At 45.4% G+C, this 19,747-nt stretch overlaps 1 protein-coding gene across 3 annotated transcripts; it reads right to left on the bottom strand.

The window, feature by feature from the left end:
* Positions 1 to 18,005, bottom strand: det1 (DET1 partner of COP1 E3 ubiquitin ligase). 3 transcript variants are annotated; one of them, XM_038813318.1, is made up of 6 exons: positions 17,901 to 18,005; positions 17,744 to 17,851; positions 13,456 to 14,566; positions 6,329 to 6,519; positions 2,020 to 2,211; positions 1 to 1,200 (listed from the first exon to the last, which is right to left on the bottom strand). In XM_038813318.1, the coding sequence occupies exons 3-6, from the start codon at positions 14,539 to 14,541 to the stop codon at positions 1,011 to 1,013; spliced, it is 1,659 nt and encodes a 552-aa protein (XP_038669246.1). In that variant the 5' UTR covers positions 14,542 to 14,566; positions 17,744 to 17,851; positions 17,901 to 18,005; the 3' UTR covers positions 1 to 1,010. The 3 variants fall into 3 exon arrangements, with proteins under 3 accessions (XP_038669246.1, XP_038669247.1, XP_038669245.1); XM_038813319.1 differs by having other exon boundaries at positions 13,456 to 14,627; positions 17,744 to 17,995; XM_038813317.1 differs by having other exon boundaries at positions 17,744 to 17,994.
* Positions 18,006 to 19,747: the final 1,742 nt, after the last annotated feature.

The following is a 19,747-nucleotide window of genomic DNA, read 5'->3' as shown; positions in this document are numbered from 1 at the left end:
TCATTTTCTAAAAACTTTGATTGACAGTTGATGTGGTACGTTCATACATAAAAAGGTGTTTTCAAAATGTAGCGTTCATATGAAAAAATAAGTTTAAAGCCCACGTAATATTTGATTTGTAAAATTAGAAATCCATCATACAATAATTCTTATTTTTAAAAAACAAATTTTAAGAGATGCATTGTACCAAGGAAATCACCACATAAAATTAAATCTGGTTCAATTAATTCACATCACTAGTGAAATAAAAATACAGTACCTTAAATTGGACAGAGCCAGTAGTTTACACCCAGTTTCACTCAAACAAGTCAAACACTGGGAACAAAACAAACTACTGGCAAAAAATAATTTTAGATAGGACCAATGGTTGGAAGCTTCCAATATAAGATTCTTAATCTGGACTTTATCTTTTCTCACACTGAACTGAGCCACTGTGCAATTCCAGCATCTTTTGTTTTTATTATTGATTAGACTAGCGTTCTCAGGATTCCACCCACCTCCACCCCATCCCCCACCGAGATCACCGTCGAGACACATTCATCAATTGTTCCCAATTTAAAATTGGACTTAATTTCCCCAAACTTGCAAAAACTATGGACAACGTTTATTGCACCGAGTCCATCATTTCCTATTTGGCTGTGAACCAGTCAAATGCCGGGCTCTGCCACTCTTTAGACATCTAGTATATAATAAACTGTAAATGAACGACAGACATAAAGAGATAGGGGCAACAGTCCAGACACACCACTCACATAGGGTTTACCTTTAGTGGAGAAAACTGCTGCATTAAAACTTTTGATCATTCAGCCTGTCGGGTATCAAAGGTGATTCAGAAACCTGAATCTGACTTTTAAGGGGCAGTTACTTAGCGGTATTATTACTTTTGACCAAAGTTCAAAGCTCCACCTTTGGAAGTTTCAAGAGTTTTATTAGGATCCCTTCAGGAGGCACCACAAAAAGTACAAAGTGAATCCGAGCAGCACAAAATGCTTCTCGATCGCACACCATCTTCACACACACGCGTGCCGCATGTGGAAACTGACCACATACTCTGCGTTAGTCCTCTGCACTGATATGGCAAATGGCTCAAAAGGATGAAAGGTGAAAGCTACCAGGCGTCGCACTGTGTGGTTAATTGGCCGTCCCAGCAGCCCCGCTTGGATTTTAAACTTAAGTAGACCAGAATCCCGAGCGTAAAATCTGAAAACAGAGAAACATTAATTTTCTTAGTAAACTTCAGCAACAACGGGTTAGCAACACAAATGATTGAAATATCACAGCCACATCTTTGAGTTCAGTAATAAATGGCGCTGGGACATGAAGAGCGAGCTGCCCCCCTTCGAGGGCATTAAGCCATACATGATGGCCAAGAGTGCCATCCAGGTCAGTACTGTACTATATAGAACGAAAGGTCCTCGCATCCCTCCCTGGTCTGTATGAAGTTAGGTGACCATAGTTACATAATTGGTGCGGGGGGGGGGGGGGGGGGGGGGGGGGGAGAACTTCCATTCAGGTTCCAACTCCTTATCGTTATCTGGTTGGTCATGAGAAAAAAAATCCACATTTGTGCGGTCGACAGCGAGAACAGGATCTGGCTTGGCTGTGATGACTATACCTCAAATCAGTCAATCACATGTAAAGAGTGACCATTTGGGCAAAGTTAAAGGAGGGAAACCGTCAACTGTGAAAACAGCAACTGCAGGTGGAGGGGAGAAACCTTGGGGGAGGGAACACACAAATGGTCACTGAGAAGTACTTTGCTATGATATGAAACACTCCACCAGACACAATGAAGAAAGTAGAATCCATATTACCTTTTAAATCCATATTACCTTGGAGAAATACTAGAAAATTTTAAAAGGCATGAGAAAAGGATAAGTAAATGCAGCCAAATGGGTAGCTCTTTCAGAGAGGCAGCGCAGGTACAATAGGGTTGAACTGGTTCCTCTGCACTGCCAAATTGCAGGATCAATTTAATGAGATGCTTCCCTCCAGTTCAAGTGCAATGGATTGCTTTACCTGATAGGATGATCGCCACAGGTCTTGGGCCTCTCCATGACAGAGACCCACTTGTCATCGTAGCTGAAGAGCGAGAGATCGAGATATGGACTGCTGCTGTAGGACTGTGCACTGATAGGCAGCTGCCCGAGGAGTCGCCTCACTGCCTCAGTGTGACCCCCATATTTGGCATTCACAATAGTGTCTTTAAACCTGGAAATAAAGGACCAGGTTTCACCGATTCGAACAGAGTCTGTAATTTATATGCAATAGGAGCAGGAATGAGCCATTCAGCCGCTCAAGCCTGCTCCACCATTTAATAAGATCATGGCTGATCAGATCTGATAAGTAATCTCAAACCTGCATGCCGCTGCTTACCCGCATACCAACCTGATGAATATCTGGTTTCCTCTGTGACACAAGCATTTATGCAATGGGCACCGAGCGTAAAAACCCAGAAACAAGCAAAGTTATGCACATGAACACTCTACTGCAGGTAATTTGATGGGTACATTTGTTAAGGCTGACTACTGGATCAAGAGCAGTCACAGTCACCACCAGCAGGACTGAAGCAGATACATGACCAAGAAGAACTGAGGGAGGGAATGAGAAACACAGCTCTTTATCGCCTCCACACTTCAAACAGCTTCACAAACAATGAATCACTTTGAGGATCAATTGACTGTCTTACGTAGGCAAGCGCTTCAACCATGCTGTGATGGCAATATCCCCATAAACAGCAAAGAACTGAACGGCCAGTTCAAAGAGTCAGCAATCCTCCCAGAATGAATGGCTGATCTCCAGGCCACCTCTGCTGGTGACCCAGGAGAAAAAGTAATCTCGCATTTCGATTTGCGCCTCCGATGCCCCAAATCTCCAAGCTCACGAACAAAGTATTCTAGAATATTCTGTCCTGTAATTTTATGTAAATATACATGTACATACAGTCATAAAACAAATTGCTCAATATGGAGAACGTCTCAAAGGGTTATTACCCACGAGAGTCCCATGTCCACAATGTTGCTAATTTAATACATTAAAGGCTCAAAGCCATGAACTACGAAGCAGGTTGCACTGTCACATAAAGTGGCTATATCATGCATGCAGTGCGGAATAACTGAATTTAGCTTAAAGACTAAAGTTAGTGATAAACCCAAATTGTTCTGATGGCCAGCAGACAACTTCTAATAACGAAACCCAAATGGGAAAGAAATATAATGGACATTTAAAGGTAAGCTATAGGTCTGGTGGGACAGTGGTAACACCTTTACCACTGGACCAGAAGCTCTTGGGTTCAAGTCCTGCTTGTTGGCCACTGAAGGAACATTCATGACGCGGTTCAAGAAGCTGCTAATCTGCCTGGGAATCCTTCCACCATGAAACCCACTATTCCTCAAAGGGGTAAAGAAGTGTGAAGATACATTTATATTTAAAAAAAAGAGGGAGGCCATTTATTTCTGCTGTACAGTGTTCAATGAAATGTCACCTGATCAAGCCTCCAGGAACAGGTCCATCCAGAGTTTGCCATCCCGCTAGTACTGTTGACTAAATAAAGAACTTTGGCTATGACACCGGCAGAATTTCTTCTCTGGTGATCTGACAACCTCCCAATCAAAACAGCACATCACTGTCTTCCCCTGGTCTCCGTGTCTACCGTTTGCCTGCTGTCCTCCAACAGAGCGGTGTCTCGCATTCAGAATCTCTCAGAAGCAGGGGTCACATGGACATGACAATCGTATTCTGACAGGAGTCAAGCTGGAACCTTAAAAATTTGGCCTATTGAACACCTTACCATTGTGCAGGCCCCATCCAAATAGGGTGCCCAATCAAACCCAGAGTGTACAGCATTAACATTTGGAACACGTTCAGTTATATGTAGTTTGCTAGAAAGGAAAAATCAACATGAAACTACAAATAAAGAAAAGCTTGGCAATTCACTGGTATATTTTATTATAAATCTTGCTTGGTGGGCACACTTCTTGCCTACACTTCCTACTGCCACAATTTTTGGTTACCAATTTACCACTCCAAACTCTTGCCAACATTTCTGTTGACAAGTTTCTGAATCGCCCAACTTCACTTCTATTTATATGAATTACACTTCAATTGTAAATGAATTCATTACTGTTTCCACTGATGAAAGGATCAAAAGATCTATTCCCAAGGATGGTTGGATTGAGAACGAGGGTACACAGATTATAGGTAATTGGCAAAAGGAACAGTAACTGCAGCCAGTGGTTAAGATTTGGAATGTGCTGCCCTAGAGTGTGGTGGAGGCAGGCTCAGTCGAGGCATTGAAGATGGAATTGGATTATCTGAAAAGCAAGAATGCACAGGACTGCAGAGAGAAGGCAGGGCAGTGGCACCAAGAGAATTGCTCCTTCAGAGAGCCAGCACAGACCAACGGACCAAATGGCCTTCTTCCGTACTGTAGTCATTCCATAAGAATGGTTTTGTATATGGAATGTACAATGTTCAATAAAATGTCACCTGACATTTAGAGAGAATCTCCGTGAGGACCCCTTTAAAGGTTGGCACCACAATATTAGTCATGAATATAAATGAACAAGTTAGTGGGAGGGTCACATGACCTATCGATATCTTCATTAAAACGTCGGGAAAAGACACTTCCAATAAGGATGCTTACTGCAGTATTGCACAGCCCGACTTTCACGCAAAACTGCTTCAAAGAAATAAATTGAAATTGAATCCTTGTTTGACATTTGTGGATTCCATATGATTTAAGATAAGTGATGTTGGCATCATCTGGGCGATCAGAGCAAGACTTTGCAGACAAGGGGAACTTATATCAGTCGCATGTGCAACAAACACCTGAAATGTGTACATTTGTATGTATGCACAAAGAGTACATGTGCATGTATACGGTGCATATATGTTTGTTAACTCTCCCTATTATGTGGCACTGTAACTGCTCCAATTTGTTCCCACTGCATCACTAGCAGTCAATGTCACAATAAAACAGACAAGCAATCAGAAATGTTGTGAAATATAAAGTCCTTATAAAGACAATATTATAGATTTGATTAACACAATTACCATCCACATTTCTTGGTATTGTTTCCAACAGTTACTGCAACACAGTGAAACTGACTTTGACCAATTTGGCTACAGAGGAAGATTCAGCACACACACTGGTTTTGACAGTGTTGGGTGGTGGGGAGCATTTCTTCCTATATAGTTAGTAGTGATGTTATGTTAGAGCATTGAAGTGTGGCACTACCAATCAGAGCTTTATATAAATGCCTGCAGTTGTACGGCAGATCCGGTATGAGAGGTTGAATCTGCTGGAACAATATATAATCAGGAGAGGTTCTGATAAAGGGGTATTATAATAATAAAAGTTTGTTATTGTCGCAAGTAGGCTTGCATTACCACTGCAATGAAGTTACTGCGAAGTTACTAATCAATGATTTTTCACAGACAGTTAACTATTAATGCTGGACATGGTCCGGAGGGAACTGCAACACCTGCTCGGAGTGTGGAACCAGCCGAGTGATGCTTGCCGCTGAAACACTGATTGTAATTCTGAGTGGCTGGGAGAAGAAAAGCTTTCCAGCTGGCTGCAACCATTTTAAAATGTTGTTTTAAAATGCTATCGTTTCTCCCATCCCCAGCCACCTTTATTTCCCTCTTCCCGGGTCACACTCTGGTACAACCCTAGACTGCCAGCAGGAGACCAATAACGAGAATGTGTGTAATGCAGAAAACGATCCGGGGTGCTACATAGATTGGGGAACTGGAGACAGGCTAACAAATAGATAGATTGGATGGCCTAGCTGCCACACTCTGGCGCCTGTTCAGGTACACTGAGGGATAATTCAGGACGTCCAATTCACTTAACAGCACGTCGTTCGGGACTTGTGGGAGGAAACTGGAGCATCCGGAGGAAACCCACGCAGACACAGGGAGAACGTGCAGACTCCACACAGACAGTGACCCAAGCCGGGAATCGAACCTGGGACCCTGGAGCCGTAAAGCGACAGTGCTAGCCGCTGTGCTACCGTGCCGCCCAACACCAAAAGCATAAATGCCCTGTCTCTTTTCTTTACAGATGCTGACTGCCCAATGGTCTGTCTGTTCCTTGCATTTTCTGTTTTAACTTAAGAATTCCTGCAGTTTCAGATTTTCTCTGAAGGGCAGCGTGAATTCACCAGGGAAAGAGCAGCAGGTAATATCAGGAAACCTCTCCAAAACTAACCCCATAATATGCGTGTTTGTATTGTCAGCATCCTGCCTTCCTCTGACCAATATATGCAGAATAAAGTGAAATGTACAGTAAAAGACCTTAGGCAGCCAACTGCTCACTCACCTTCGCTGGATTTGTCTGGCAAAGTTATTGCTGGACGCAGAGCAGGGGAACTGCACGGCCTCGCTGTGTAGTGTGGCGTTCCGATAGAGATCACAGAAATTTTCAAACAGTTGTAAAAGCTCGTCACAAGTGTTCTCAAACACAGCCAGAACCCGGGTGGTCACCATGTTGTACACAACAAAGAATGACGGCTGCAGGGAGCAGAGACAGAACAGCACCATGAGAGGGAAAGTGAGCCTGAGGATAGCTATGTACTAATCAATGATCTTTCACAGACTGTCAACTATTAATGCTGGACATGGTCCGGAGGGAACTGCAACGCCTGGTGATGTGGAAAACCTGCTCGGAGTGTGGAACCAGCTGAGTGATGCTTGCCGCTGAAACACTGATTGTAATTCTGAGTGGCTGGGAGAAGAAAAGCTTTCCAGCTGGCTGCAACCATTTTAAAATGTTGTTTCAAAATGCTATCGTTTCTCCCATCCCCAGCCACCTTTATTTCCCTCTTCCCGGGTCACACTCTGGTACAACCCGAGACTGCCAGCAGGAGACCAATAACGAGAATGTGTGTAAAACGATCCGGGGTGCTTCATAAATGGGGGTGTTGGAGACAGGCTAACAAATAGATAGATTGGGTGGTGAACTAAAAAGTATCGCTGGACAGGTATCTAACTTTTGAGAAGCTTTATAATGCCAGAAAGAGAGGTGGACAGAATCTTAGGACGGGAATTCCAGCTAACATAGCCGAAGGCGAGATCACCGATGTTTGGGCAACGCAAGGTCAGAAAGTCAGAACCAGAAGATTAGAATATTTTGTGAACAATTTTAGAATTCAAGAGCTGGGGTGGAGCATTTGGAGGGAAAGACGAGAATTTTAAAGTTACTACACTGGGGTGGAGTGATAACAGATGAAACTTAATGTGAGACCGAGACAAGTGTTGGAGTTTAGACAGATCTAGAATTTGTGATGGGAGGCTCTGAACATTGTATTAGAGCTGTAGGATCTAGAAGCGACAACGGCATGTATAAGAGTTGAAAGGGTTCATGGAAGGGGCAGAGGCAGGCAATGTATGCAGGTAGGAGTGAACAATCCAGAGAGCAGATAAGATGTGCGGCTATCTGGAGAGGATACTAAGGGATAGGATCTATTCCCATTTGGAAGAAAATGGGCCTTATCAGTGATAGGCAACATGGTTTTGTGCAGGGAAGGTCATGTCTTGCCAACTTAATAGAATTATTTGAGGAAGTGACAAAGTTGATTGATGAGGGAAGGGCTGTAGATGTCATATACATGGACTTCAGTAAGGCATTTGATAAGGATCCCCATGGTAGGCTGATGGAGAAAGTGAAGTTTCATGGGGTCCAGGGTGTACTAGCTAGATGGGTAAAGAACTGGCTGGGCAACAGGAGACAGAGAGTAGTAGTGGAAGGGAGTTTCTCAAAATGGAGAACTGTGACCAGTGGTGTTCCACAGGGATCCGTGCTGGGACTACTGTTGTTTGTGATATACATAAATGATCTGGAGAAAGGAATAGGTGGTCTGATTAGCAAGTTTGCAGATGACACTAAGATTGGTGGAGTAGCAGATAGTGAAGGGGACTGTCAGAGAATACAGAAAAATATAGACAGATTGGAGAGTTGGGCGGAGAAATGGCAGATGGAGTTCAATCCAGGCAAATGCAAGGTGATGCATTTTGGAAGATCCAATTCAAGAGCGAACTATACGGTAAACGAAAAAGCCCTGGGGAAAATTGCTGTACAGAGAGATCTGGGTCTTCAGGTCCATTGTACCCTGAAGGTCGATAGAGTGGTCAAGAAGGCATATGGAATGCTTTCCTTCATCGGACGGGGTATTGAGTACAAGAGGTGGCAGGTCATGTTACAGTTATATAAGACTTTGGTTTGGCCACATTTGGAATACTGCGTACACTTCTGGTCGCCACATTACCAGAAGCATGTGGATGCTTTGGAGAAGGTGCAGAGGAGGTTCACCAGGATGTTGCCTGGTATGGAGGGCGCTAGCTATGAAGAGAGATTGAGTAGATTTGGATTATTTTCATTACAAAGACGGAGGTTGAGGGGGGACCTCATTGAGGTCTACAAAATCATGAGGTATAGACAGGGCGGATAGCAAGAAGCTTTTTCCCCAGAGTGGGGGACTCAATTACTAGGGGTCACGAGTTCAAGGTAAGAGGGGAAAGGTTTAAGGGAGCTATGCGTGGAAAGTTCTTTACGCAGAAGGTGGTGGGTGCCTGGAATGCATTGCCGGCGGAGGTGGTAGAGGCGGGCATGATAGCATCATTTAAGATGTATCTAGACAGATACATGAATGGGCAGGGAACAGAGGGATACAGATCCTTAGAAAATAGGCGACAGTTTTACATAAAGGATCTGGATCAGCACAGGCTTGGAGGGCTGAAGGGCCTGTTCCAGTGCTGTAATTTTTCTTTCTTTATTCTTAAACGTGTACCTCAGGATTGAACATTACATCAAGGTTACCAACCATGGACTCTTCCCAACAAAGACCTGACCTAATCCGACATTTAAACTCATACTTTGCAGCTGTGGGAGCCCGCAACTGATTTTACCCTCACAATTTCTTAAATATTTTGTAAGATGTGAGGACCGGAGGCAAGGCAAACCTTTGTTATAGAGTCATAGATGTTTACAGCATGGAAACAGGCCCTTTGGCCCAGCTGGTCCATGCCGCCCAGTTTCTATCACTAAGCTAGTCCCACCTGCCCACATTTGGCCCATATCCCTCTATACCCACCCTGCCATGTAACTGTCTAACTGCTTTTTAAGAGACAAAATCATACCCACCTCTAACACTGCCTCTGGCAATCCGTTCCAGATGCTCACCACCCTCTGCGTGAAGAAATTTCCCCTCTGATCTCTTTTGTATCTCTCCCCTCTCACCTTAAACCCATGCCCTCTAGTTCTAGACTCCTCTACCTTTGGGAAAAGATGTCAACTATCTACCTTATCTATGCTCCTCATTATTTTATTAATCTCTATAAGATCACCACATAGCCTCCTACGCTCCAGGGAAAAAGTCCCAGCCTATCCAGCATCTCCTTATAACTCAGACCATCAAGTCCTGGTAGCATCCTCGTAAATCTCTTCTGCACTTTCTAGTTTAACAATATCCTTCCTAGAATAGTGTGACCAGAACTGCGATTCCATCGCACGTATTCCATCCGTGGTCTTACCAATGTCTTGTACAACTTCAACAAGACGTCCCAACTCCTGTATACAATATTCTGACTAACAAAACCCATGCTGAATGCCTTCTTCACATCTCTCACAGGAACAATTTATTTCACAAAGCTGGTATACAGACGTGATATTCCATTTCCCATCAGGCTCCGATTTAACTTGACCAAACTCTCATTCCATTTCCCATCATGCTCTGATTCTAACTTGAGCCAAACTCTCACTGTATTCAATATTCTGACCAATAAGACCTAGCATGCTGAATGCCTTCTTCACATCTCTGTCCACCTGCGACTCCATCTTCAAGGAGCTATGAACCTGTACTCCTAGATCTCTTTGTTCTGTAACTATCCCCAACTCCATACCATTAACTGAGTAGGTCATGCCCTGATTTGATACACCAAAATGCATCACCTCACATTTATCCAAATTAAACTCCATCTGCCATTCATCGGCCCACTGTTGTAATCTTATGTAACCTTCTTCACTGTCCACTATGCCACCAATTTGATGTCATCTGCAAACTTACTAACCATGCCTCCTACATTCTCATCCAAATCATTTATATATATATATATATATATATATATCACAAATAACAGTGGACCCAGCGGCGATCCCTGAGGCACTGGTCACAGCCTCCAGTTTGAAAAACCACCGTCCACAACCACCCTTTGACTTCGATCACCAAGCCAATTTTGTATCCAATTGGCTTCCTCACCCTGGATTCCGTGAGATTTAACCTTTTGCAACTACCTACCATGCGGTATCTTGTCAACGGCCATGCTAAAGTCCACGTAGACAACATCAACCACACTACCCTCATCTACCTTCTTGGTTACCCTTTCAAAAAACTCAATCAAATTCATGAGACATGACTTTCCCCTTACAAAGCCATGCTGACTTTCCCTAATTAGCCCTTGTTTGTCTAAATGCCAGTAGATCCTGTCATTCAGAATACCTTCCGACAATTTACCCACTGCAGAAGTAAGGCTCACCGGTCTGTAGTTCCAAGGCTTATCCCTACTTCCCGTCTTAAACAAGGGCACATTTGCTACCCTCTAATCTTCAGGCGCCTCTCTTGTGGCTGTCGATGATTCAAATATATCAGCTAGGGGGCCGGCAATTTCCTCCCTAGCCTCTACACTGCTCTGAGATACATTTCATCAGGTCCCGGGGATTTATCTACCTTGGTGCGCTTTAATACCTCGAGCACCTCCTTCTCTGTAATATGTACATTTCTCAAGACATTACTTTTCATTTCCCTAATTTCTCTAACATTCGTGCCTTTCTGAACAGTAAATACTGATGTGAAATTTAGGATCTCTCCCATCCCTTGTGGATCCGCAAGATAGATGGGACCTTGTTTATCCTTAAGAGGCCCTACCCTCTCCCTAGTCACTCTTTTGCCCTTTATGTATCTATAACAGCTCTTTTGATTTTCCTTTGCCTTATCTGCCAAGACAATCTCATGTCCTCTTTTTTCCCTCATGATTTATCTCTTAACTCTGCTCTGACAAGCCCTATACTCTTCAAGGAATCCACTTGATCCCAGTTGCCCATCCCCAATTGCCCTCAAAAAGGTGGTGACGAGCCACCTTCTTGACGCACTGCAGTCATTGTGGTATCTACTGTGCAATTAGGTAGGATGGGGCATTGCAAGAGTTTAACAGTGAAGGAACAGTGGTGTCGTTCCAAGACAGGATGGTGTGTCGCTAGGTGATGGTGTTCCCACTAATCTGCTGCCCTCGTCCTTCTGGGTGGTAGAGATCACGGATTTGGAAGGTGATATTGAAAGAGCGCGATAAGTTGCTGCAATGCAACTTATATATGGTACACACTGCTGCTAGTATGCGTTTGTGGTGGGGGGACTGAATGTTTAAGTTGAACGATGGGGTGTCGATCCAGCAGACTACTTTGTCCTGGATGCTGAGTCTTGTTGGAGTTGCACTCATCCAAACAAGTACTCCACCACATTTCTCACATGTGCCTTGTACAATGGACAAACATTGCAGATATAGGTGAGTTACTGGCCACATAATTCCCTGCCTCTGACCTATGACTGGTCCAGTTCAGTTTCTGGCCAATGGTACCCCCCCCCCCCCCACCCCCAGATGTTGGCAGTGGGGATTCAGCGATAGTGATGACATTGAATGCCAAGGTGAGATGGTTACTTTCTCTTTTGTTGAAGATGGTCATCGTGTGTCACAAATGTTACTCACCACTTGTCAGACCAGGCCCGGATATTGTCTTAACCATTACCCTGACTGAAATCAACTTATTCAGCAAAGATCTTCCAAGACTGATCCTGGGGAAAGGATGAAAACGTTCCTCCACTGGAGGCTTGCTGCTCTGCCATGCATCTCCAGCAATTTGTGTTTTCATTTCCTTGTCTGTCCAGGAGTGAGGCAATTTTGGAATTACTCTGAACGTTTAATTGGATTTGTACTAATGGCATTAATCAAAACCCAGCTTGTGGTTATTCAAATCAGTGCACCATCTAAAGATTTGAGGTCGCAGATGTTGCTACACTGTGGAAACATTAATTTATGGGTAGGGGAGGTTTCAATTGGTTAATTTAAAAGGTAGCCATCTTCTGATATCTCCTTAAAATGAGCAATGAACTGTTCTCAAGCTAAGCGCTACCTTCTTTGCTATATTATTCGATTAGGTTTTACTGTTGCAGTGTATGTCATGTTATATATGAACTACTTAAAATGATTCCAGAGCGATTATGTTGGCCTATATTATTGAGATGGGGTGGGAGGGGCCCAGGATATTAGGGTTGTTTTACATTTCTCCCCATCCCCTTACCAACTCTGGCTGGGGTACAATTTAAATGGTTTCAGATAACTCATCCATGTGTCCATTCTTGATATGAGACATGGCAGTAAATGTTGGCAGGCTGTTTAACTGTAGGGGCCTCACCACTGAATTAAATCTTAGAACATACAGTGCAGGAGGCCATTCGGCCCATCAACTCTGCACCGAGCCACTTAAGCCCTCACTTCCACTCTATCCCCGTAACCCAATAACTCCTCCTAACCTTTTTTTTGGTCACTCAGGGCAATTTATCATGGTCAATCCACCTAACCTGCACGTCTTTGGACTGTGGGGGGAAACCCACGCAGACACGGGGAGAACGTACAGACTCCGGACAGACAGTGACCCAGCAGGGAATCGAACCTGGGACCCTGGCGCTGTGAAGTCACAGTGCTATCCACTTGGGCTACCGTGCTGCCTCGCACAGATGCACTTGGCAGCAGAAGTCGCTAAATCAGGAACATGTGCACCATCACAGCTGAACTCACCCTGCACTAAATCTCTGATAACAATCTCTTACATTTCTTCAGCACTTGCCGGGCACAGGAAAAGGTCTGAGCACTTGCGGTAAACACGGAGCAAGACAGAAAACGTAAAGAGGGCGAGGGAAGCCTGAAGGCATGATCAAAAAAGAATAATTTCTAAAGCAGAGAAGGAGGAGGCAACCTATGGCGTTGTCTTCTGGTCTACCAGTTCAATACTACAATAAACAGTGCACTTAGCACAAGATTATTGAGGAAGCCATAGACTTTTGCAAAATAAAAGCATAAAAACACTCTGGTTCCTTCCTGCTAGATTTATAATATGCCTATTATTCACTGGGCACTATTAATCCAACAAATGACAGCCTTTCAATGTGGAAATCACCTCCCACTCATATTAGACACCAGTCCAGCTTTAAGACACAAGTCAATTCATCTAAATATTTTAGGTTTTCCCCCAAGCTTGGACCCAGCCATCCTTCACCCACCCTCCACAACCATGGCCCCCTGCATCAACAGTTTGTTTCCTCCCACTGATCATTTCAAGCCCTGTTAAACTGGGGCAGCTAAAAGCTGCAACCTGTTCACCGGTACATGTTGGCTCTGTACCTGGGAGGGGTCAGTGACCCGGAGGGTCACCACGTCTTCGCTCGTGTATTTTATCAGGAGGTGATTCTCATCCAGAAGCTGCATCTTCCACATGCGCAGTTGCTGCAACTGGTCGAAATACTGAAAGAAACGACGCTTAGCCGCGGCACTGCCATCGTGCTCTGCCCTTTGCCACAGGTACACCAGCAACCGGTGCTTCAACGAGTTCAGTGTTTTTTCCTTAAAGGGGCGTGATGTGGCATTTTGTGCATCACCCTGCACCTCAGGATACACAGCTGACACAGTGAGGAGGTCATCTTCATAGCAGAAGCGTCCAATGGTTCGAACGTCAATGAAAGTTCCTTCCGGGGTAACCTGGAACACATGAATGGTCTGATGCTGCACTGAGAGAATAGCCAAGATATTTTTATACAGGTAAAGCCCTTGGTTGTGCGAGAGAATGATCTTGTCACACTTAAAGGTTCTTGTGTCACAAAGACTCCCTGTGTGCAAGTCAATGATGTGCAGAGAATAATCCTCTAACGGAGAGCGAGGGTTTGGTGTAACGGACTCATTGTTTCGGTAAACTTCAAAAAAGAGGGGGTGAGGTTCCTCGGGAAGGTAAGCAGCAGAGCCAACAATGACATATCGGCAATCATCAGTGAACAAGCTGCACTCACGATTCAGGTGCTCCCCATTCGACGCTACGTTCGTGACGTGCAGCAAGACAAAGAAACGTTCAAACAGTTTACCACGGATGCTGACGGACTGAAGGTCATTGGCTCCATTCAGCATGATCTCTCCATCGTAGCCCTGGAGGAGGTCCTCAGCTGCCTGGCAGCCCTGGTACTCGTAGATCTCCAACGAGGTTTGGTCCAGGGAAAACGCAATGAAGTAGCGACCATCAGGAGAGAACTTGCGCAGAAAACACGGTGGCTTTTCTACGTTAACAACGGTGAAGTTGGGAAACACGTTCTGGTGCAGGCAACGCACCATATACCAGTGAGCACCAGGCCTGCCCGAATAAATCCGCCGTCGTTCCAGCCGGTAAACAACATTCTGGTTCTCAATTCGACGAGGTTTGATGGTAGGTTCGTCATCGTCCATTCTCAGCCATCACCACATGTTGTCTCTGCAGCAGCACACAAAACATTGAAAAGCAGAGTCAAGCCAAGTCTGCCACTGGGTCTGCACTTGTGGTACCAGAAACAACACAAAAACATCATTACAAGCTGGATTCCCACTGAAATATTGGCAGTTATTTACCTAGTGATTACTTGTACATTCCATGCTTCATACATTAGCGAAGGTGCAGAAAAATGTTTACAGGAATGGTTGCAGGGATGAGGGATGTTGAGTGACAAGGATGGATTAGAGTAGCTCGAGGGGAGGACATAGAACAAGAACATAGAACATACAGTGCAGAAGGAGGCCATTCGGCCCATCGAGTCTGCACTGGCCCACTTAACCCCTCACTCCCACCCTATCCCTGTAACCCAATAACCCCATCTAACCTTTTTGATCACTAAGGGCAATTTATCATGGCCAATCCACCTAACCTGCACATCTTTGGACTGTGGGAGGAAACTGGAGCACCCGGAGGAAACCCACGCAGACACGGGGAGAATGTGCAGACTCCGCACAGACAGTGACCCAGCGGGGAATCGAACCTGGGACCCTGGTGTGCTCAAAGTCATGAGGGGCTAGGCAAAACAGATAGGAAGAAGGGTTCCCGTTTCAAGACACCGAACAGAAGTGATTGGCAAAGGAATCAAAAGCGACATGAGGATAAATTTTCTTTTAACGTGGAGTGGTGAGGATCTGGCATGTTCTGCCTGAGTATTTTGGTGAGAGCAGATTCAATTGTAACTTTCAATGGGGATTAGATAATTACCTGAAAAGAAAACAATGTTACAGGGAAAAGGCAGGGGAGTGAGACTAGAATCATAGAATATACAGTGCAGCAGAAGGCCATTCGGCCCACTGACTCTGCACCGGCCCTTGGAAAGAGCACCCTACCGAAGCCCACACCTCCACCCCACCTTTTTTGGACACTAAGGGTAATTTAGCACGGCCAATCCGCCTACCCTGCACATCTATAGACTGTGGGAGGAATCCGGAGCACCCGGAGGAAACCCATGCAGACACAGGGAGAACAAGCAGACTCCGCACAGACAGTGACTCATACCGGGAATCGAACCTGGGGACCCTGGAGCTGTGAAGCTACTGTGCTAACCACTGCGCTACCGTGCTGCCCTGCTAACTTACTTTTGCAGACAGCTAGCATGGGCACACCTCTTTCCGTATTGTAACCATCATACAATTCTATAATGTTCTGGGAAATGTGGATGTTGGAAATGTTTGTACTTTGTCCATCTGAACTGTAAAACATGGCAATTATAAAATCCTGTCCTCCTAAATTTGGATTGTTCCCAGAAGAAGCATTTTGAACAGTGTAATGCAAAATCAGGCACTGCTGGTACATGCTGGAGGTTAATGTATCTTGTGCTTGGTGACATGTGAGGCAACCTATTTCATCCACTATTCTATGTCCAGAGAATCATAGTAGAAATCATTATATTGTCTTGCTACATTCAACATATCATGAATTTCCAGTTCCATCTGTAGCAGACAGCCTTCCAAAAGGAAGACATTTTTGCATTGACAAATCGTGAGCCCAACTCATCCCCAACCAGTCAGGCCAGTGAATAGCTTTAGTCTGGTTCCTACCTTTCCACCTGTTTGGCTTGAGTGGCCCAGGAGTTATATGCGTAACAAAATGAGAACCTTCCTACAATATCAAGGTGCTCTAATAATAAAGTGAGGGGACTGATTACAGATGTCACACAAGGAAGGGTCTCCCACACTAAACTAGATTAAGGGAGCTGTTTTCTCCCCTTGATGGGATATTAGTTACTTCCCAGTTGTAGAACAGTACAGCACAGAACAGGCCCTTCAACCTTCGATGTTGTGCCGAGCAATGATCACCCTACTCAAACCCACATATCTACCCTATACCCGTAACCCAACAACCCCCCCCCCCCCCCCCCTAACCTTACCTTTTAGGACACTACGGGCAATTTAGCATGGCCAATCCACCTAACCCACACATCTTTGGACTGTGGGAGGAAACCGGAGTACCCGGAGGAAACCCACGCACACACGGGGAGGACGTGCAGACTCCGCACAGACAGTGACCCAGCCAGGAATCGAACCTGGGACCCTGGAGCTGTGAAGCATTTATGCTAACCACCATGCTACCGTGCTGCCTGCACGTCTTTGGGACTTTCGTTTCTAATGAATCTCATATATTAAGTCCATCTGAACCCAATGCCTTAACGTCCTCAACCTATGAGTTATTCCCTGATTTTGATTTTCTTGGAGTACTTTCATACTGAATTTAACTTGAGACACCAACAAAGTCTGCTTGGTGGAAAGGTATTACGGAAGCTCAGTTGAAAGAATGCAGAGAAAGGAAGTGTGTGAATGGGATAGTAATGACCTTTTGGACACTTAGTGACTGGGCTACTTGTGAAGGACAAAAAGAGGCACCAAACTGGCCTGAGGCAAGTACCCGAGCCTCTCCAGCCAAGTACAGTCACTGCATTACTATGCTCCAAATAGGGCCAGCAAATGTAAGGGAGGTTATATATCTGCAAACGAGCAGCAATGGAGTAGCTGCTTCAAAAGTCATCAATGTTAGGACTCTGGGATTACAATCATTGTGAAATAGGCAGATGGGGCGGTGCGGTAGCACAGTGGTTAGCACTGTTGCTCCACAGCACCAGGGTCCCAGGTTCGATTCCCGCTTGGTTCACTATCTGGGCGGAGTTTGCGCTTTCTCCCACTGTTTGCATGGGTTTCCTCCGGGTGCTCCGGTTTCCTCCGACAAGTCCCAAAAGATGTGCCTGTTAGGTGAATTGGACATTCTGAATTCTCTCTCTGTGTACCCGAGTGACTCGGGAATTTTCACAGTAATTTCATTGCAGTTTTAATGTAAGCCTGCTTGTGACAATAAAGATTATTATTAGAATGCAGGTTTTGGATGGCAAAGTCGTGAAGCAAATTTAGATCCATCCTTAGTCTAATCTGTAATTAACACTTTAAAACAGAGTAGACGACAGGAACAGGATTAGTGATACACAAGTACAGGCAGCAGCACTGAATGGGGCTCACAATGTGGGGGTTATTACAGTCAGATATCCCCATGCCCACAGTCCCCTCCCCCAGGTCTGTTGTCACGGTTCCCTCTCTCTCAGCCTTAGCTTTGCTGTGGACGCTGGGTCTCCCCATCCGGCCCTGCGCTCACCTGGTGCACACAGGCCGCCCGTTCACTGCCCAGCCCCGCACCGGCTCAAATCGGCCCACCAGCGTCCGCTCCGGTCTGCTCCCGGCAAGTCAGCCGGCGCCAGGCGGCCTATCCCACACTGCACCGCTCCCCGGCCAGTCAGCCGGCGCCAGGCGACCTATCCCACACTGCACCGCTCCCCGGCCAGTCAGCCGGCGCCAGGCGGCCTATCCCACACTGCACCGCTCCCCGGCCAGTCAGCCGGCGCCAGGCGGCCTATCCCACACTGCACCACTCTCGATGAGTCAGCCGGCGCCAGGCGGCCTGTCCCACACTGCACCGCCTGTAGAGGGAGATTGAGCTGCTAGTCCCATGTTGTGTCCTGGGATTGCTGCATTGCACACCAATATTTGCATTCGTTTAATCCAGAATGAACAAACCAGTAATAAATTTCCACCCCACTTTAACTCACTAATTTACAGGAGTGCTGCATGTTGATCAACTCTTAACGAAGATAAATAAGGGATACTTTGACCTAGGTTGACCAATTTTAGGGGCATGAGTTAAGGCACAATGAGAAGTATGGTGAATCTGTATGGGCAATCGTGTTGGGAGTGAGAGCTGGGCCATGAGGGTGTTCCTAGTGGCCATAAGGGAGGGAGGTATCGTTTAAAGCAACCCAAAGTTACAACTTGTATGGGATTGCAACATTATCTATCTCTGACTCCATCACTCCACTGAGACTCTCAGGCTCGGCCTCCCACAGGCTGTCCTGGAAATAAGAAATAAGGGACAGTAGAAATATGGACAATCCCTTGAAGTACAGGATAGTTGGTCACCCTTGTACAAAGCCCATAACTGTTTTATCTAAGTGACCATTTTTATGCGAGCAATGATATTCGTCCATGGGGGCAAGATATCACCTGGTCTGATTCTGTCTCACTCTGACACACACATAGACATGCTTGTCATCAGGAGCGACTGGAAGATACAAAATAGAAGCAGGAGTTGGCCATTCAAAACCTCGAGTCTTTTCCAACATTCAACTAGATCATGGCTGATCTTCTATCTCAATGCCATTTCCCACACCATATCTCTTGGTGTCTTCGCCGTATCTAAAAATCTATCGTCCACTGCCTTGAACATATCAATGACTGAGCTTCCACAGTCCTTGCAGAGATTATAAATTCACCACTCTGATTGAACAAATTCTTCCTCAACTCAGTCCTAAATGGCCTAATACCTCCTTATTCTGAGACAGTGTCCCCTATGATCAGAGAGATCTAGGTGTACAGGTCCACAGGTCACTGAAAGGGGCAACACAGGTGGAGAAGGTAGTCAAGAAGGCATACGGCATGCTTGTCTTCATTGGCCGAGACATTGAGTATAAGAATTGGCAAGTCATGTTGCAGCTGTATAGAACCTTAGTTAGGCCATACTTGGAGTATTGTGTTCAATTCTGGTCGCCACACTACCAGAAAGATGTGGAGGCTTTAGAGAGGGTGCAGAAGAGATTTACCAGGATGTTTCCTGGTATGGAGGACATTAGCTATGAGGAGCGGTTGAATAAACTCGGTTTGTTCTCACTGGAACAACGGAGGTTTAGGGGCGACCTGATAGACGTCTACAAAATTATGAGGGGCACAGACAGAGTGGATAGTCAGAGGCTTTTTCCCAGGGTAGAGGGGTCAATTATTAGGGGGCATAGGTTTAAGGTGCGAGGGGCAAGGTTTAGAGGAGATGTACGAGGCAAGTTGTTTACATAGAGGATAGTGGATGCCGGGAACTCGCTGCCGGAGGAGGTGGTGGAAGCAGGGACGATAGTGACATTTAAGGGGCATCTTGACAAATACATGAATAGGATGGGAATAGAGGGATACAGACCCAGGAAGTGTAGAAGATTTTAGTTTAGACAGACAGCATGGTGAGCACAGGCTTGGAGGGCTGAAGGGCCTGTTCCTGTGCTGTACTTTTCTTTGTTCTTTGTTCTTTGTTCTGGACTCCCCCAGCGAGGGGAAACATCTA

The sequence above is a fragment of the Scyliorhinus canicula genome, chromosome 12 (genome assembly GCF_902713615.1).
Source record: "Scyliorhinus canicula chromosome 12, sScyCan1.1, whole genome shotgun sequence".
Lineage (NCBI taxonomy): Eukaryota > Metazoa > Chordata > Chondrichthyes > Carcharhiniformes > Scyliorhinidae > Scyliorhinus > Scyliorhinus canicula.
Note: the sequence above shows the minus strand (reverse complement) of the source record. Positions and strands in the feature narration are given on the sequence as shown.